A 20765-nucleotide genomic window follows, 5' to 3' on the forward strand; every position below is an offset into this window, starting at 1 on the left:
AGTCGTAAAGGCAGAGCCCAGTCTTAGGAAAATTCTCCAGGTATTCTAGTTAGAGGCATTCTTTTGAAACGTGGAATATATTTGCTCGCCTTGTGCTCAGAGCTAGCCAGGCAGGTATCACGTCCCCCTGTCCAGCTAGCTGATAAAAGTGAGATCCATTGGAGAATCGGGAATCCCTACACCACCAAGTTGCAGCCTTCCCCCCCGCCCCCCGCACACTGGTGGGGTGCGGTAAGCGCGCGTATTTTTTTTTTTTTTTGCGTGACTGTGTGCGCGCGCGTTTCCTTGGAACCTTAAAGGCCTCGGACTTCTGGTTAGTTTCCTCGAGTCCACTTTTGCACTCAGACGTCCGGTTCTTCCCGGGGCATCGCCACCCCACTCGGACACCTCCTCCGGCACCGCTAGCCTCTCCTCCTCTAAGTTGGGGGCGGGAGGAGGTGAGCGCCTGGGGCTCCGATTCGGGGCTCGGGGCCCGCACTCTCCGGGGACTGGGCGGCGCCCGGGGTGGCGGTGGCCCGGCGCCCGGGCGGGACCCAGCGGGCGGCCCCCCCACGCCCCGCCTTTCCTACCTGACGCCCGCGCGGCCCGGGGGCGCCGCAGCCTCCGCCCACCGGCGCCCCGGCCCTGCCATTGGCTCCCGGGGCTGCCCGTCTCCTCCGCCGGCCCCGCGCGGTCCCCGAGGCAGGTTGTGCCGGAGAAGCCGCAGTCCCCGCGGCTGGAGCGCTGCGCGGGTGCCCCGGGGCGCGCCGAGCGCGGAGCAGACCCGGCATGTCTCGGTGTGCGGCAGCCCCCGCCGGCCGTCAGGGCCCCGCGGCGGGGAACTTGGCGCTGGGCGCGGGCGGCGGCGGCGCTGCGCCCATGTAGGGGTGGCCAGTGGGGCTTGCCCGCTGCCCGGGAGCGGCGGCGACAGCGCCGAGCAGCTCGCGGCTTCCCCGGGAGGCGCCGAGTGCGCGTGGCGACCCTCGGCCGCGCCGGGGGCCCGTCGAGGGGAAGATGGGGGAGAAAGTTTCCGAGGCGCGGGAGCCGGTGCCGCGTGGCTGCAGCGGCCACGGCGCCCAGACTCCCGCCTATGCGGCGGCCGCCGCTTCTTCACCGGACGCTTCTTCGGCCGAGTCCTCCTCGGGCTCAGAAACTCTGTCGGAGGAAGGGGAGCCCGGAGGCTTCTCCCGGGAGCCGCCGCCGCCGCCGCCGCCGCCGGGCGGCGCCCAGATTGCCCGGCCGCCCGCCGCGGGGATCCCGGCGCGCGTGGTGCTGGAGCGTGGAACCCCCGCGCCGCCGCTCCCCGGAGGAGTCGTGACGCCCGCGCCCCTGGACAGCAGCGCGTCCCAAGAGGAGCAGGACGAGGAGGTGGGCCCCGTGTCTCCCCACTCCGCTGCCCCCTCTCCCCCCGCACCTTTTCCGGGTCCCCACTACTTGCGACCCCCTAGTTCTTCTCTTGGCGTGCGCGGGAATGACAGTTCGGGACCTCCCCGTGGGTCACCGACTTCCCTGGTGGCGCGCGTGTGTATGCGTTTGTGCGTGTGTGTGCGTTTGTGCGTGTGCGTGTGTGTGTGTGTGTGTGTGTGTTTGTGTGTGTGTGTGTGGCGTGAGCGTGCGCTGGGTGCACACAGGCAAGCCGCCTGATGGTTGTGCTTTTGAAATGTGCAGGCAGCAAACTCCATCCCGTCTGCCCGCGCACGGAGGTGAGCTGGACTCTTGGCTTCCCTCCCACAACTCAAGATCTCAGTGTCAAAAGTGGTGCTTGCCGCCCCAAACGCGGGCGGGAGGGATGTGTGCAGAGGGGCCGGATGTCCGCGGGGTTGGGGGTGTTAGTCCTGGGGGACTGGCGAGTAGCTCTGGGGGGTTTCCATAGCGCCGGCCCTCGGGGGTGGGGGTGATGGCCCGCGGACGGAGGGTTGGGGCTGGTCCCCACACCTAGGCGCGCGCTTGCAGGTCCCATTCGGACTTGGGCCCGGGCGTCCAGATGCGCACTCCTCAGCCTGCCTCGGGAACCGCTGCCCATTCCAGTTTGCTGGCACGGTCGTTGTCCAAAACATGAGCGGCGCGTTCAGACACACGGAGGAATTGTATGATTTTGGTCTTCTCCCGCCCACTTCCCCTAGCGGTTTTCAGCCTTTGGAACTCAGTTAAGGACACGACAGCACGAGATTTTTCCTGTCTTTAAAGAGCGTTTGCTTTGGACTTTGCTGGTAGTGGAGGGGCTTCCATGAACCATCACCCTCACTAAGCCTCCGTAGGAAGTTAATTGCTCAGAGTCAGAATATTAGTTTCCCCATATCTGATGAACGGGTTAGCCTCAGTGAGGGCATGGATGTCTTTGTCCCAGCTTTTAGGAAGCAGGTGAGACTGTAGCTTCTGCAGACCTCACTGGAAGTCCAAGCTGAAGAGAGTCTAATAGAATAGAGCAAGCTTTACCGGTTGTGTCCCTGGACACTATCCTGTCAGTACCAGGACCCATTCCCCATTGCCCCCAGAGGATGGAAGGTTTCCATACATTCAGGTGTCTGGGAGACCAGCTTTCAGCACCGCCTCTGCACCGGAGCTGTGAAACTTTGAGTGGTCCCCTGAGGTTCGTTTCAACCTTCTGTGAAATGAGGGATTTAAATCTTGGTGAAGTTCAAGGTAGAGTGCATTTCCACACCAGCACTCCCTTTTTTCTGATCCAGGAGTTTAGAATGGCTCCTGACTTCGGTGTTGAGAGTTAAGGCTAGTGCTAAGAGCGTCAGAATTACAAGAGCAAACACTGGACTGAGAGATTGTCCGTGGGGGCATCTTCTTTTGGATACCAGGCATGTATCAGGCATTTGCCTCATGACCTCAACGTTCAGAGGCGATCACGTTGTCACATGTTGCTGGGGAGTGCCATCTCTGGACCTCTGGGGTTTAACTTGGTGTTGTCTTGGTAAAGGAGATGGCAGCCTTAGTTACCCACGTTTCCTGTGAGGGTGGGAGGGGGCTTCGTGGGCATGGCATGGTGTTGCAGATCCCAGGCGGAGCATGTCTGGAAGTTCTCACTTCTGATCCTGATTCTGTAGCTGATTTATTGCCTGGCCTCGGGGTGACAGTGTTTTACTTTCTTGGAAGTGGATATAATGATAGCTTATTTCACAGGCAATGCGGTGAGGCTTGGGTGATTGAAACCCATTTTGGAAAGTAGAATGACTAAATAACGTTGGTCAGTATTTGTGAAATCTCAGAATTGGATGTAAATGGATACAGTATTGCAATTTACTGTGTAACTTAACCTGTGACAGTGGATGCTGGAGATTGTCCATGAGGGGGAATCTTGTCTTGCTTTGAGAATTTTAAAGCAAATAAAAAAACAACACAACAACAGTGGGTGATTTGTGCCTCTACCCTCTGCTCAGGAGTAAGTATTGGTCTTGGTGGAAAGGGGTAAAGTTCAATGCCCATTTTCTGTTTCTTACACTAGTACAGTATGGTGCAGAGGTTTTTAACCTTTTAAAAGGGACAGTTTGAGCTGCTTTGAAAATCCAATGAAAGCTTTCCAGTTTTTCTTGGAAAACACACAGTTAAAAAGAACAGTTCCAGAAGATTCAGCCAGCATTACACACACTGAGTTAGTTAAAAGACCTTGAGTTCAATTCCCAGCTAAGCCACCTCAACTAGATGTGGGATTGTGGGGCATTCAATTAACACCAGCCCTAGTTTTCCTTTTTAAATTGAAATAATAGCAGTAAAGTTTATAGGGATTTTATATATGCTGTCTAACTCCTTGTACCATATCTAACATATGGCATCGAAGGCTAAATAAATATTTTTCAAAGTTATTTGTGATGATTTTTTGAAATGGAAACACATCCTTGGATTGGTTTGTTTTATTTATGCTCAGTCAGCCACCTATGTTCAGAGAACCCAAAGCTATATTCGTTCAGTTTAATTCCCGTTTTGTTAGTATCCCCTAGGAAACAGATTTTATTTGTATCAGGTTGTATTATGTCAAGACACAATATTAGCATAGTGTTAGTTATATGATGGCTGGGCACTGAGTTTAAAGCATTAAAAGATTTAAGTATATAACCCATAAACTGGTAGGAGGTTCATTTTAATTTTAAAATTGTTATGTTGAGCTTAGGGAGGGACAGTGTTTTCTAAAGTCTCTTTTCTTTTATCTACCTCATTGCATCCATTTTTTTTTAACAGAGTCAAAATTGAAGTTTTTAGTGTGTGATTGCAATGTTAGCTTTTTGGGTAACCTTGTTAAAGCTGGTTGGAATATATGCAGTAATGTCAACAGTGTTTGTCTGGCCTAGTTCATATTTTATCTTACTGTCAATATTTGCATTGAACCTTATAAAGTTTCAGAGACATCAGTTGTCCCTTTCAGCTCTTGGTGTCTTGAAAACAGTACATGGTAGTAGTGATTGTAGTTTTTATGTACTTAACATCAAGCTCACATCAGAGTTAGAGGCAGTCTGTGACTTTTTGTTTAAATTATCTGCATCTGACTGGAGCCCCTGTGAGTTTGTGGTCTGTGCACGGCTAGGGCTAGCGGGCAGCACCTTTGATAGTTAACGGTGATTTCACGGCGATTGGGTTGAACGACTGTTCCCCAGGCATTTCTGAGATTTGCTTCTAGGCTCTCTGCCTGGTTGCTTCCCAAAGCACCTGGGAAGACCATAACAAAGGGCTCAGTGCTTTTGCTGTACGTGGCTGAACTCCCCGGAGGCAGAAATTTGTCTCTGTATGCACAGCTCTTCCAGTAATCAGCAGGGACTTAGTAAATACATATTGAATGAATGAGGAAAACTGACATCTATGGGCAGAGTTGCCCGTTTGATTGAAGGATATGTGCAGTTCATTCACTTTGTCTCTTAATCATGATCAAACTTTTTTTTTTAAACTCCCATGTATCACAGTATAAATGCTCTGAACAGTTTTTCCAGGTAAATTTTGAGCACAGTCAAATCACTGAGCACCTCCTCAGAATGTCTTTGAAGGGACTATTCAATCTGCTTTTCATTGAGTTTATTAAAACTTGAAACTTTGAACGATTCTTAAGATGGCAGGAAATAAAAGCCTAGCAGTTAGAAGGATTTTCAGCTCGGTATAAGGCAGCTCATTTATACACTACTGCACTAAAGGAGTTGTTCTATTGGCATAAGTTGGGAAACAGTTTTCCTTATTAACAATAGGCACAATCATGAGATGTCTTTTCACTGTTCTGTTCAATGATGTATGAGTTGGAGAGCTGCTTTTGCTATCATTTTGGGGCGGTGGCGGGGAGGGCCCTAGATGACTGTTAATAGAGTGATAAATTTATAGTCTTCACTGGCTAAGAATAAATAGCAGAAAGCAACCAGAAATTTAGTAGAGCATTTGAAGTCCTGAATTTGTATTTTATTCATCACAGCAATTTGATCATTTGATGGAAAAATGAGCTGCGCATATCTTGGCACATTAGCTCTTCTAGTCTGCCTTTTGGGTTAATCTTTCAGAAAGAGCGATGGGTTCAGAGCATCAGACATTAAACACTGAGTCCCTCTGGGAAATGTTTCCTCCCGGGCTCTGGGGACACAGAGCTGGAGGAGAGGGGAGTGGGTTTGATCTCTGGGAGCAACTCGTGTGGTAGAGGGTGGTCATAAGCCTAATTATTGCTTGTTTTCAAAGGTGGTTCAAGTAGTTCCACAATAAGCGATGTCTCTCTTGTTGTCTAGCCCAGGATGGAAGAAACTGTCTTTCTGAGAAGTGTTTGAACTGACACTAGTGGAAGAGCTGGACAGCAATTAGGGGTGGGATGTAGTAGGATGTAGCCCCAGCAGGAGACCTGTGGCTCTGTGAGGAATCTAGGTGGTGTGGCACTGAGCGGAAGAAAGCTTGGTACCATTGGATGGCTGCTTGCAAGGGAAAGCAGGCAGCATGAAGTCCACTGGCTGAAATCTTCTGGGGTAAACAGTGTTAAAAATTAGGGGTTGGAACAAACCACCTTGGGAGAGGGCAACTTCATGGTGTGCACGTAGGACAGGGGAACTTCATGGTGTGCAGGTAGGACAGGGGCTCATTCCTGAAGCTCAGTTTCTCCAGACCAAGCACACATGCAACGGAATAGGAGAAAAACCTGGGTCCACTCAGGAGAATCTTAGACTGAATATCAGTGCATGTTTCCTCTCTATAATATCCAGACCCTAACATGTCCTAGAAGGAAATATGTTCTGTGCGATTAGAGACTCAGAAGAAGACCGTGCAAATGCTTACTTTCATAGTCCATCTCATTTACCTTAGGTGGGCTGGAGGAGATGGCTCTGAGATGCTGACATTTCCTGCTGAGGGGGTGTGGGATGTTTGTGAGTTAATCCATGTTACCAGACTGTGGCTCATCTGCTTGGATGTTCCCAGAGAAGGAAGGGGTCAGCCTCAAGAACAAGCAAACAAACAAACCCCAGAATGCAGGCTTTTATCCTTCCTACCTCTGCTCTGAGGTGTTCCGGGAAATGTCAAAGGGCTGTATTTTGGCAGTGTTTTAGAGCCCGAGAAAACAACTCTGGGGAACTGGAGAGTAGTACAGTGAGTAGGCACTTGCTTTGCACCCCAGTTGACCTGAGTTCAATCTCCAGCTTCCGTAGGGCACCCTGACCCCTGCCAGGAGTGATTCCTGAACCCAGAGCCGGGGTACACCCTGAGTATTAATTACAGATGAGCCCAAAACAAAAACTCAGGAGTAAGCCCGGAATATCAGTGAGTATCACAGATGTCCCCAAAACAAACCAAAAAAAGAAAGAAAAAAAGAAAGAAAGAAAGAAAGAAAGAAAGAAAGAAAGAAAGAAAGAAAGAAAGAAAGAAAGAAAGAAAAAGAAAAGGAAAAAGGAAACAATTCTAGTGCTATTCCCTGGAGCTTTGTCCCTGAGCCATACATTGTGTGAACCCAACTGTTTCTCAATTTGTCCCTGTGAGCAAGTCTGGAAGCAAGGCAAGGCAGGGTGCAACGCTGATGGTGGGAGGCAGAAGGAATCCTGGTAGCACTTACCACTTAGGAGGGGTCTGGTATTGTAGAAAAGGCGTGTGTGTGTGTGTGTGTGTGTGTGTGTGTGTGTGTGTGTGTGTGTGTGTGTTCATCTATGCACAGGTCCATCTGAGAGGAGATCTTGATACTTTTTCAGTACAAGGCACGTTATGTCATTGACCGTGCTCTGTTGTTCAGTAGCATTGCCTGGAAAGTGTTTGTTCCCATCTCTTCTGAGTCATCATCCAGGATCCCTGCTCTGGGGTCAGGTTGCCACTGGACCCAGCCACTCCTGCCTCGGCCATTGAGAAGCTGTGTGACATGGCGAGGTGATCCTTTCTCAGACCGTGTTTTCATCTGGGAAGTGGCCACACCACTATTCACTGCAGAGGGTAGGCACGAGAATCAGTGAGATGTTTTTATAAAGAGTCCCCAGTGTGTGCCCAACACAGGGAGGACCCTTCGATACTGAGTGTGGGGACTTGTGTTGATGTGGAATAGCGTTGCCATGGCCTGGAGGAGGGGCCTGCAGCCACACGGGCCCTCTCTGGATATATTATGCTACCAGTGTATTTTGCTGATAGCCCTGGCAGCCCCTTTCATTCATGAGCAGGTAGATATAAAACGTAGTTATCACTTTTAATTTCATGGGCAGAGCATTTCTTAGGCTGTACTAACAGCAAGGCTTTTTGGTGTATGTGGTTCATTAACCCTTCTATTAAGGCACACTCTCTCTTGCTCATGGAGTCTGCTCTTTGGGATTTTTTTTATTAAATAATATTCTAAAACACTCTATGAACATGTAATTTCCTAGCTGCACCCAGGGATTTAGTCAGAAGGCAGCATATGAGCCATGCGGTGAAGTTAGGGGGAAAACCACGGAGACTGGGGACTGAGCAGGAGGAACTAGTACTGGAGATATCAGGTGATTAACTGCAGGCCTGCTTCGGAGAGGAGGGATTGAAGCAGTGGATAGAGAGGGCCCCCTGAACTTTAAGGAGGGGAAGGCAAGAATCTTGAGAGAACCTTTAAAAGTGCAAGCACTTGTACATGGAAATTTTTCAACAAAATTCTGCATTGCCTCTTTGGGAAGTGAAGTATTTCACTTGTTGTTGCTTTCATTGTGGGGGGTCACAGCTGTGTGCTTAGGGCTCTGTGCTCGTCCAAGGGAGTATGTGTTGCTGGGGATAGAACTCAGGACTTCACAGTTGCCTGGCACAGGCTCTACTGCTTGAGCTAGGAAGCATTTCACCTTTTTTTTTGTTTTTGTTTATTTGTTTGGGGGCCACCCTGCCGTGGTGCTCAGGGCTTACTTTTGACTCTGTGCTCAGGGCTTACTTCTCGTGGGGCTCAGGGGTCAAACTTTGGTTGGCAGCATAAACCTTATCCCAGGCAAGTGCCTTATCCCTCTTTACTATCTCTCCGGCCCCGAATCATTTCAGTTTTCAAGGCAAACATTGCAGGCTGCTGTAGGAGCACTCTCGTTAGAGCTCAGATGCTGCTGCTGTTGCCCTTTGCTTCCCTCCCGCCAGCTTGGTGCTCTGCCCTATCATCTGTTCTGGTGACAGAGTTTTGGTTAGCTCAAAGATTGTTGTTCGTTGTTATCGTTTGTTTCTCCATGTTTTGTCTGCTTTCTTATCTGGTAATGCCATTAGGGGTTAAGACAAAACATAGAGGTCATTCTTGTCGGCCAGCAGCCTCTGTGCACTTGTCCTTCTCCTCTTCCCCTGTTTTGCCCTTCCCAGCAAACTCTCACCTAGTTCAGAATTCCTGAGCAGGGCTGGGCAGACACCTGTGCTTCCAGGGTAGGGAGAGAGAACCCAGCCTCCAGTCTTGAGTGCAGGTTCAGGACCGTGGTCAGCGGTACACATACATTCAAGTCCTGTTTAATGTATAGAATTTGGGGGACTGCTTCAGTCCCCTTAATGAAAAGCACCCACTGCTTATTTAATGGCTTGAATTAACACTGGAAGACAGCGTGTAAATTTGTATCCTAGGCCTGTACTCTTTTGCTGCTCCATCAATTTCCTGTCTTGGACACAGTCGATATCATTTTGATTATGGTACTTATTGCTACTGAACCTTTCAGCTCAAGTGCTTTATACTGGTATTGGGGCTGGGGAGAGGAGTTGGGGAGCTGGGAGGGAGGTTAGAAATGTTGACAAATGAGTGGACTTTCTTTTCCCCGCTAATTTCATAGACTGCCATGTGGAAAATGGAAAATTGGTTTTTAATTCTTGACTTTGTAACTTAGCAGTGTTTTCAAGGACAAGCAAGCTAAACAGGTGTGCCCAATTTAGCTTGGGAAGTTTAACAAACTCATCAAATATGGGTTCTTAGGTCTCTGTCTTAAAAATGCATCAGCCACTCTTTGTTCTGGCAATATCCATTGGTGCCTAGGGCTTATTCCTGGCTTTGTTCTAGGGGTCTCTCCTAGCAGACTTGGGGATCATATGTGGTGCAGGAATCAAACCCAGATCTCTTGTGTACAAGACAATGATCTTAACTTCTTATTATCTCTTTGGCTCTACAGCTCACTTTTTTTTTCTTTTTCTTCTCCTTTTTTAAAAAAACTTTAAAAAAAAGTTTATTAGTGAATCACCATGAGGTACAGTTACAGACTTACAAACTTTAATGCTTGGATTTCAGTTATACAGTGGTCAAGTACCCCTTCACCAATGCCCATTTTCCACCACCAATGGTCCTAGCATCCCTTCCACCACCTCCACCCTTTTTAGTAGTCTGAGAAGTTAGTTGTAGTTCACTCTCAGCAGATGATTTGGTGCCTTCCTATGTTTGCTTGAAAAGTAATACCAGTAGAGCCAAGGGTTCTGAAATAAGCATCTGCTTTTGGGGCATTTCTTTATGCAGAAGCAGTTGAACTTCTTGCTGGATACAAATCCTCATCTTCAGTGTTGTGGAATAAAAGTAAAACTAGGTTCAAATTGGGTGTTAAGATCTTCTGTACACTATCTTTGAAACTTTCGTCTACAAAAAAGACACATTTAATATAGCACTTTAGGCAATCGTTGCCAAACTATGCTATCAGGTAGAATGTAGTTGTGATGAATCCCTTTTGCATTTAAAGGCAACATGTTTTAACAAAGATGTTCTTTGTGAATTATCATTGGTTCTTTAGGAATATGTTGAACTTCTGTAAGATATAGAACACGCACTCAGCATCACTGCCTTCATTTTAACTGCAGCAAATACTCAAATACTAGAGGCTTCGTTGAACCTTTCATCACCTAGACCTCCCCATTTTAAAGGGCAGCTCTGATGCTTCCTAGAAGAGGAGCATGGGGTTTACCCTCCAGAAAAGGAACGACCTGAAGGCTGCAGAGGAAAGGACCAAAGAAAAGTTCTACATTACCACTCCCCCTTTTATTTTTTGGTGGGGAAGGTGGATTGGAGGGCACACTTGATGTTGCTCAGGGTTTACTCCTGGTTCTGTGCTCAGGGATCACTCCAGCCCAGGCTCAGGGGACCATTGGGATGCTTGGGGTCGAACCTGGCTCAGCCCTATGCATGGCAAGCACCTTAGCTGTTGTGCTATCGCTCCAGCCCCAGAAAAATTTCACATAAGGAGGACATTGGACTCAAATGCCAGGAAGAGCCCAGAAAATGCTGGGCTGCTGTTTCTGTAGCTCTACCCAAACTAGTGAGTTAGATGTGATATGGTTAAGTCAGTTCAGCCTAGTTTGATGACAGTGTGATCCTGAGAGCAGGAAGGAGAGGGCTACTTATCAAAGAAGAGAAGATGGTCTTTTCTCCTTGCCCTATAGTTTGGTACTTTGCATCATTGTTTGAAATAATAGTTATAAAGCATCAATACCACTTGGAATATATGTATTTCTTGTTTTTATTTCTGCTGACAACCTACCGATTTAGCTGCTATTCAGCTGATTGTTGGTTGAGAAAAGTATAGTTTGGAAAAGTCTCATCAATCTTTTAGGCCATGGCTGGACTCTTCCAGGCCATGACAGGGCTGTGAAAGCAGATTCTGAATTAGGAAGTCAGGAGACATCATGGAAATGGCAACTCTGAATTATTGTCACAAACACAATTTTATTCTCAAGTAGTCTACATTTGAAATCAGAACATTTCAACTTGGAGAAAGCTTAGGGGAAGTAGTTTAACAGAATGGAATAAAACTGGGTGAGGAGATAGTGTAGCAACATGATTTTGTAACCTGCCACAATCAGACTGTTTTTAAATTCCTGTAAAAATGCTTTTTGAATCATCACTAACTGGGTTAGGTTCCCTGTCATTCCTTGTTCCAACTCACTCCTGTTCCTTTCTTTCCTTTTCTATCTATAGCGTGGTCATCAAAATTCTAAAAGGAATGTAAAACACTATTTGGAAGATTTGGTAAAACCTTTGTTAAACAGAGTGGAAACATTTTTTGATTTCTGAATTCTATGATTCTCCAAAAAAATCACTTGAAAGCACTTTTGTTCTCACCTTGCTGCTCCCCCCTCTATTTTTTTCTATCAGGGTACAGTTTTCCTTCCTCCTTATTCTATGCTGAACCAGCCAGATTTTGTCTTTAATGATTGGGCGTCTTGTAGTGCTTTAGCGCTGTCACTTGGTATATCAATCATCTTTGAAAACCACTGAAAATGTAAAAGTATAGAAGAAAACCAGAGTGCGAGTACAATTGCATGTGCTGTTAACAAAAGTAGAAATCCACTGTTTCAAAGCTTGACATGTTGAAGATAGCAAAAGAAGTTCTGTCTTTCTGAGGATGGTGCTTCAATATCTTTGTTCCTGAATTATACCAGCTTTTACATTCTGTCATTGTCTGTATTGTTAGTATTTACAGGGTTCTTAGTTTTTCCAGGCTTTCCTGATATTATTTCATCTATTTTCTCATTTTCATTTTGTATGAGTCTGTTAGTCTCACAGCTGATAGCTTATATATCTTTGTTTCTCACTGGATGTGAGTTTAGTGGGAACAGTGTCACATTAGCTCAAACCCTTAGCAGGAGAATTCTTGGCATTCAGTGGCTAGTAAGTTATCTTGCCCAGAATTGGAGTAGGGGCATCTTGTGTATCAGTTTTTGTGTTTTTTAATGTACCTGCTTATTTTACAACAGTCTTTTAAAACTTACTGGATCATTCCATTGGTGGCCACACAACTATATTATAGCTAAGTGACCGAATCAGCTTGCTACAAGCGAGGACGTTGAGAAGAGACTGGTTAAAGAGAGGGTTTGAGCTGGTCATGGAGGAGTACTGCCTCCTTTTTAGGTCCCAGCCTCCAGGTCTCCCCATCCCAGACCTAGCAGAGGTTATGTAGTCTGCAACAAAATGATCGTGGAAGGAATGACTATTGAATGAATAAAATACCACTCAGTGGAGAGTTTCCTGTGCCTTTGAAATGAGGAGTTAAGATGAAGCATCTGGGGGCCGGATCGATAGCACAACGGGTAGGGCGTTTGCCTTGCACGAGGCCGACCCGGGTTCAATCCCCGGCATCCCATATGGTCCCCCAAGCACTGCCAGGAGTAATTCCTGAGTGCAAAGCCAGGAGTAACCCCTGAGCATCGCTGGGTGTGACCCAAAAAGCAAAAAAAAAAAAAAGATGAAGCATCTGTCTCTAGAACTTCTGTGAAATTCAGGACTAACATTTAAGGCTGTGCTCCTGGGTTTTTGGTCATATAGATCATCTGTTAATGGGATGAATGGGTTTCTAGAACAGTTTCTCTAAATGAAAGGGCTTGACTATTCACCATTTCTTAATTTACCTGCTGACATCAGGGAAATTTTTCTGTTAGGATAATCTTTGGTTATTCATTACAGTCACACTTGTAGCAGTAAACCATTTTTTTCTTGCTACTTATTTAAAGAATTTATTTTAACTTCTGATAAAATATTGAAAACTAGCCTTAAAATATTAACAGTGATACTGGGCTGCCCTCATTAAGGCTCAGGATAAAGTTGCTGTCAGTGGAAATGAGTTCCAGGAATTTGGCAGTTTTTTCAGTGGTGAATGAGTGTTGGTTGGCCTGGTAGCTGGGAGATATGAACTTTGTCTTGGCTCCTTGTTAGGCAAGTTAATTAGCCTTTGGGATCCTGGCCTGGTAACGGTGAAGGCTGAATTGGATCTTTGTGTTGAACTTGTGGCAAATCTAATGTAGTATATGAGATTGTTAATTTGTGGTGATGCACATTTGATACTTACATAATGTTAATAATGTAATGTTACTTGAGTAAAATTGTAGGAATTTTCAGCTATAGCTCCAGCTTTGGTTCAGTTTTTTACCCCAGACATGTTAATTTAAAATTTTAAAGTTGTTGTCAGTATATGACATGTTTTAAAACTGCTCATCATCATTTTTTTTTCCTTTGACACACTTGATAATTAATTGGATTGTTCTGATTTTGTGAATGGGCAGGTACTCTTAAAGGAAGTTCATATAAGAACTGGAATATTCTCATATTTAGATGTGCTTATTTAAAAAACAAAAATGGTTGACTTAAGTTCCACTTTGATTCCTCTTTAAAAACAATTTTGTCTTTCTGCTGGTCCTCACAAATAAATGTGGAAGGTGCTATCTTTATACCTGGCGGTCCATGCAAAAGGAGCTTAGCTCTGGATAACAAGGTCAGTTTTGCATTTCTTTTGATGCTGTAGTGTCCTGCTGTGTTATCTCAGTCAGTTTAAGTCCCCGGGCTTCTGTGGGCTTCTCAAAATACATAGATTCTTTAAATAGCCATCCAGAGCATGAGGCTGTAGTTACAGAATTATGTTTCATAATTGAAAATTGGCTTGGCTATAAGGGGAAAGAGGGTGCAGGCTGTGAGTCCCCTTTACTTACAGTATTACTTGAGAGCTTAAGTCTCCTGAACTCAGTCCTTTAGAGCATGCTGTGGTGTGGGTATCTTGAGTTCCAAAATAGAATATTTTCTTGCCACCAGAAATCACCAAGAGCATAAAGGTTGCTGTTTCGTTTTTGTTTTGTTTTGGTGCCAGTTCCTGGAGACTGAGTACAGAATTGGCTGACCATTTCTCTGTCAAGGCCATCTGCAAATCCTTCCATCAGTGGATAAGTCAGCTACCTGCACTCCCCTCTCCCCCCCTCCCCACACACATACACACTTTCTTATCAGAGGCTCCAAACACAGAAGATTTGAGGTTATAATTTTATTGTTTTCTAGAATTACTCTTTTTGTGTGTCATGTGTTACAAGTATATTATTTCCATGCCCTTAACCAATTTCTGCTTTTTAGTTCTCCTCTCTCTCTCTCTCTCTATATATATATATATATACATATATATATATATATAATATTACTATGATGGGCTGGAGTGATAGCACAGCAGTTGAGTTCAATTCCTCCACCCCTCTCGGAGAGCCTGGCAAGCTACCGAGAGTATCGAGCCCAAGAGGCAGAGCCTGGCAAGCTACCCGTGCGTATTCGATATGCCAAAAACAATAACAATAAGTCTCTCAATGAGAGACGTTACTGGTGCCCGCTCGAACAAATCGATGAGCAATGGGATGACAGTGACAGTGACAGTGATTACTATGACTTTGTGCTCTCTATTCTAAGCAGCTGGAGTCATCAGGTACTGTTTTGGATCTGAGCTGCCCAGTTCTTGAAGGGTACTAATTTTTTTTTTTTGCAAAGTTTGTGCAAAATCTATCTGGTGGCTTTTCACTAGTGTCTATTTTTCTTTTTTAAATCATGATTTAAAATTTCTTTTTTAAATATTGGGCAGGGGATAGCTTAGTGGTAAAGTGCAGACTTTGTATGCATCATTCTTTGACTTGATTCTCCAGCCTTCCCTCCACACCGCTCCCCCCCAAATCAGTTAATCATGCAGACTGCAGACTGCCAGCTTCGACCTCAGCTATTAGACTGAGTTATCTAGTTACAAGTCTCTTTGAAATTTAGTTGTTTGAAACTTGGAGTGTGGACATAGATTTAAATGCTGGAAGTATAGTTTTAAATGCTGACACTGGGGCTGGCGAGATAGCTCAAAGGTCTGAGTGGATGTGGGAAAACCAGGTTTGATCCCTGGCACCACATGGTCCCTGGAATAGCACCAGCTGTGGCCCAGATTGCCTTCCCCCTCCTCCCTGCCAGTGGTGAGTCTGTCTCTGCACAAGCCTAATTTACCTCCAGAATGGGATAGAAGGTCCTAGAAACAGATAGTCCTGTTAAAATGCTGGATATGATAGAAGCTCATTTCGGAGGTCAGTGGCTGCTTTGTGCCTCATTTTCCCCCAGCATGGTAAAGTGTTCACCTTGACTAGTGAGGGAACCAGAGGGATTCAGGGCTTCTCATTGACATTGTTTCTGCCAGCCAGGAGGGTGCTGCCTGGGACTCTTCGGTTGCTAACATGAGCTTCCACCTGGGAACACTAGTCTTGTGTTGGGTTAATGAACAGTCTTTGGGAGCTGATGATTGGCATCAGAGAGTGTGGCTGTTAATGAGTAGGACCTGCCCTCCTGGGGGCCTGTGTTAAGGACCTTGTTGGGGTTGAGGGAACCCACATACTCGGTCTCCACTCTAGTCACATACAGTCCCCGGGGATCTTCTGGGAGATGTGGCAGTGACTAAGGTTCCTTCACAGATAGGGCGATCATTTTAACCTAAAGCAAAATGTCTCCTGCAACTTGCACTTCATGTTGAATGCGTGGAGTTCCATTAGGGCTTGGAATTGAAAGTATGGAAGATGATGAGCCAAGTGACTGAAAAAAGACTGACATTTCAGTCAGGATGCCTTTAAAAATATACATAGTAGTATTGATAGAAATAATTAAAACTTGGGGCCATTTGTCCCACATCCGTTAATTTTGTTGTGTACTGAAAGTTCCTTGGAGAAGCAGTGATGTCATCCACGTGGTAGGTCTCTTCCTCCCCAGCAGATGGGACATTTTCCCAGGCCTGATGTTTGCTTTGGTGGAGACAGAAAGAACTGTCACATGTCCTCCTTCCATTGGACACCAGTACTGAAATGAGTGTCCGTAGGAGCCTCTTTCTGGTACTCAGGGCTACAGGGTTTGAGGAAGGATGGAGCTTAATGTTCTCATTCTTTATGTGGTGAGCTGCTTGAGTGATTCTCATGGCTCTTAGCCTCCTCCTACAAGAGAATTAAGGCTGAGTTCTAGAATTGGTGCATTCCCCCCCCCCCTTTTGTGATCCTGGGGATTCAATCCAGGGTGTGACACATGCAAGTTAAGTGCTCTACTGCTGAGTCACATCCTGAGCCCTAATTTATTTATTTGTTTGTCTGTTTGTTTTTAGGCCACACTTGGTGGTGCTTAGGGCTTACTCCTGACTCTGGATTCAGAGATCAGTCCTGGCGGACTCGGGGGACAATATGGGGTGCCTGGGATCAAAGCTGCATTGGCCACATGCAAAGCAAACACCCTACCCAGTATACTATCACTCCAGCTCCCCTAATTTTTGGGTGGGTGACTCATGCCCAGAATGCTAAGATTACTCCTGGCTCTGTACTCTGGAATCACTCCTGGTAGTGCTTGGGGGACATATGGGGTGCTAGGATAAAAACCCCAGGAGTGTACAAGGCAGAAACCCTCCCTACTGTACTATTGCTTCAGTTCTTGATTTTTTTTTTAAAGAGATGGTTCTTTGGAGCCAGAGCCATAGTACAGCAGGCAGGGTGTTTACCTTGCACATGGCCAACCTGGGTTCAGGCCCCGGCATCCTGTATGGTCCCCCGAGCACTGCCAGGAGTGATTCCTGAGTGCAGAGCCAGGACTAACTCCTAAGCATTGTCGGTGTGACCCAAAAAGAAGAGAGAGAGGAAGAGAGAGAGAGAGAGAGAGAGAGAGAGAGAGAGAGAGAGAGAGAGAGATGTTTCTTTTAAAAGTTCCATGAAAATCATGTCTAGCTAAATTCCAGTATTGAGGACAATTCTATCAGAACCTTGCTCAGTATCCCACTAGAGATTATCTGTGATAATTAAAAGGAAAGTAAGGCAGATTTAAAAAAAATGGTAAATACAGATTTACCAAGTGATTTCATGATGATAGGTGTGAGCCTGATGAGAAGCCCAGGGGGGTCCTGGCTTTGTACACTGCAAAGCCCTGTAATCAGATGGGCAATGCCTGCAATTGTTCAGACTCCTTACCTGCAGTTTTTAGAAATGTATTTTGACACTTAAGGACATCTAAAGATGTAAATTTAATTACTGCTGCTGCTTTCTCTGTGGGTTTAGATGAAAAGTGGCAGATTATATAACAGAATTGCCACTAAGATGTAGTTTTTTAAAAAATTTATTAATAAGCTCCACTAGTCTTCAGAATGTTGTTGCTGAAGTTGGCATATGAGCGAATACTTTTTAAACATAACCTTAAGGCCTTGGGTAATCCATTAGCTTGACTTTGAGGGGAGGTTGCTTTCAGTTTCTGGTTCAAACCGTTGCTCATGTAAGTGATACTGGAGAGGAGGGCCTTCCTAAAGTGGGAATTGTGGGACATGGGAGGGGCTTATTTGAACTGAAACTCAGACTTGATTTCTCTATTACAGTACAGGGTGTGTGTGACCAAGCCTGGTAGCTGCCTGGTGGATTTCCATTTTGCAGTCGTCTTGTTTCCCTGGCCTGCTGGAAGGCATAGGGAAGGTGTGCGAATGTGCTGGTTGGGTGTTCTCAGCATCCGGGGGAAGCAGGCTGGGGCCTATCTTAGCAGCTTCTTTCAGTATTCGGTGCTGAGCGGATGGACTGGTTGGAGGAGAGGGGTGATTCTCCTCACTGGTACCCAGACCACACTGGTGGGGAGAACCGGTGTGAATAGTTCTGTCTTTGTCAAGGGGTGTTCCTTTAATCTGCCGCTTATTTTGCTCCGGAGGAGCAGTGCGTTGCAGTGGGATGGATATACAAGAGAAATGCTAAGCTTAGAAATCTGGCCAGTGTCTGTGGCACCATGGGGATGGGTTAGGAGAGAGCGAGTTCTCCGTGGGCAGAATGTACAAAGGGGGAACTATTACTGAGGGGAACTGTGGGCGGATAGTGGGTGTGGGTGTGAGGAGGGAACCAGGCCCTAGTCACCAGCCTGGGATTTATCTTGAAGTGGGTTTTCCTTATGCCTCCATGGTCTGCACACTGGAAAGGGAAAGAGGAATATGTACCTGGTAAAAATGATTTGCCCCATCTGGTGAAGTTTATTACATCTAATTATGATCTTTGAAAAATCTTTTTTTTCTTCTTTTAGTGTAATAATATTTAGAAGTAATAGAATTTTCATGCTGGGCTTTTGTTCATGGCTAATTGTGCATCACTGTCACTGCCATCCTATTGTTCATCGATTTGCTTGAGCGGATGCCAGTAATGTCTCCATTCATCCTAGCCCTGAGATTTTAGCAGCCTCTCTTTACTCGTCCTTCCCAACGGTGCCCCATTGGAGGCTCTCTCAGGCTCAGGGGAATGAGACTCAACATTGTTACTGTTTTTGGCATATCCAATATGCCACAGGGAGCTTGCCAGGCTCTGCCGTGCCAAATAAATAAATTGATAAAAATAAATATTAAGCATATTCAAATATCTTGGATTTATCTCAGTGACAAATATGTAATTAAAAATTATGGAGACAAAATATACTACTGGAATAATCGCATTTGCTTTAGTACTAGCTTATTTTTTTATTGATCAAGAATTATTTTTATTTTTTTTAATTAATAGTTTATTTTTAATTAGTGAGTCAACGTGAGGGTACAGTTACAGATTTATACATTTTTGTGCTCATGTTTCTCCCTTACAAAGTTTGATAACCCATCCCTTCACCAGTGCCCATTCTCCACCACCAGTAAACCCCAACATCCCTCCCCCCCTCCCCAGACCCGTCTCCCCCCTCCCCGCACTGCCACTATGGCAGGGTATTCCCTTTTGTTCTCTCTCTCTTATTTGGTGTTGTGGTTTGCAATAAAGGTGTTGAGTGGCCATTGTGTTCAGTCTCTCGTCTATATTCGGCCCGCATCACCTTTCCCCCACATGACCTCCAACCACATTTTACTTGGTGTTCCCTTCTCTGAGTTGCCCAGAATGAGAGACCAGCCTCCAAGCCATGGAGACAACCTCCTGGAACTTATTTCTACTATTCTTGGGTGCCAGTCTTATAGTCTATCATTCTATATTCCATAGATGAGTGCAATCTTTCTATGTCTGTCTCTCTCTTTCTGACTCATTTCACTTAGCATAATACTTTCCATGCTGATCCACTTATATGCAAACATCATGACCTCATTCTTTCTAACAGCTGCATAGTATTCCATTGTATAGATGTACCAGAGTTTCTTCAACCAGTCATCTGTTCTAGGGCACTCGGATTTTTTCCAGATTCTGGCTATTGTAAACAGTGCTGCGATGAACATATAAGTGCAGATGTCATTTCGACTATACTTTTTGGCTTTTCTGGGATATATTCCCAGCAGTGGTATTGCTGGGTCAAATGGGAGCTCAACCTCTAGTTTTTTGAGAATCGTCCATATTGTTTTCCAAAAGGGCTGAACTAGCCGACATTCCCACCAGCAGTGTAGAAGGGTCCCTTTCTCCCCACATCCTCTCCAACAGCAGTTGCTTTTGTTCTTTTGGATGTGTGCTAGCCTCTGTGGTGTGAGATGGTATCTCATGGTTGTTTTGATCTGCATCTCTCTGATGATTAGTGATGTCGAGCACTTTTTCATGTGCCTTTTGGCCATTCGTATCTCTTCCTTGGTAAAGTTTCTGTTCATTTCTTCGCCCCATTTTTTGATGGGGTTGGATGTTTTCTTCTTGTAGAGTTCAACCAGTGCTTTATATACCATTGATATCAACCCCTTATCTGATGGGTATTGTGTAAGTATCCTTTCCCATTCTGTAGATAGTCTTTGTATTCTGGTCACTGTATCTTTTGCGGTGCAGAAGCTTTTTAGTTTAATGTAGTCCCATTTGTTGATCTCTGTTTTTACTAGATTGCTTAGTTCCGTGTCATCTTTGAAGATACCTTTGTCTTCAATATCGTGGAGGGTTTTGCCTATCTTGTCTTCAATGTACCTTATGGTTTGTGGTCTGATGTTGAGGTCTTTAATCCATTTTGATCTGACTTTTGTGCATGGTGTCAGGTCGAGTTCTAAGCCCATCTTTTTGCATGTGGTTGTCCAGTTGTGCCAGCACCATTTGTTAAAGAGACTTTCCTTGCTCCACTTCACATCTCTTGCACCTTTATCAAAGATTAGATGATCATACATTTGAGGTTGTGTGTGGGGATATTCCACCCTGTTCCACTGGTCTGCAGTTCTGCTTTTGTTCCAGTACCATGCTGTTTTAATTGTTACCGCTTTGTAGTAGAGTTTAAGGTTGGGTAGGGTGATGCCTCCCATCATCTTTTTCCCAAGAATTGTTTTAGCTATCCGTGGGCATTTATTGTTCCATATAAATTTCAGGATTGCTTGCTCTGTTTCTTTGAAGAATGCCATGGGTGTCCCTATAGGGATCGCGTTAAATCTGTATAATGCTTTGGGGAGTATTGCCATTTTGACAATGTTTATTCTCCCTATCCATGAGCAGGCGATATGTTTCCATTTCCTCATGTCCTCTTTTATTTCATGGAGTAGCGTTTTATAGTTTTCTTTGTAGAGGTCCTTTACTTCTTTAGTTAAGCTGATTCCAAGGTATTTGATTTTCTGGGGCACAATTGTGAACGGGATTGCTTTTTTCATGTCCCTTTCCTCTGTCTCATTGTTTGCATATAGGAAGGCCATGGATTTTTGGGTATTGATTTTATAGCCTGCGACTTTACTGTATAGGTCAATTGTTTCTAAGAGTTTCTTACTAGAGCTTTTAGGTTT

At 45.4% G+C, this 20765-nt stretch overlaps 1 protein-coding gene across 6 annotated transcripts in view; it reads left to right on the forward strand.

The window, feature by feature from the left end:
• The first annotated feature begins 706 nt into the window (after window positions 1-706).
• Window positions 707-20765, forward strand: part of MAST4 (microtubule associated serine/threonine kinase family member 4) — a 668112-nt gene continuing 648053 nt past the window's right edge. For all 6 annotated transcript variants that reach the window (XM_055123954.1, XM_055123957.1, XM_055123955.1 and 3 more), the window contains exon 1: window positions 707-1347. In XM_055123954.1, the coding sequence (XP_054979929.1) occupies window positions 994-1347 (354 nt within the window). In that variant the 5' untranslated portion in view covers window positions 707-993. The remainder of the gene's footprint in view (window positions 1348-20765) is intronic.

The sequence above is a fragment of the Sorex araneus genome, chromosome 1, assembly GCF_027595985.1.
Source record: "Sorex araneus isolate mSorAra2 chromosome 1, mSorAra2.pri, whole genome shotgun sequence".
In the NCBI taxonomy this organism is placed as follows: Eukaryota; Metazoa; Chordata; class Mammalia; order Eulipotyphla; family Soricidae; genus Sorex; species Sorex araneus.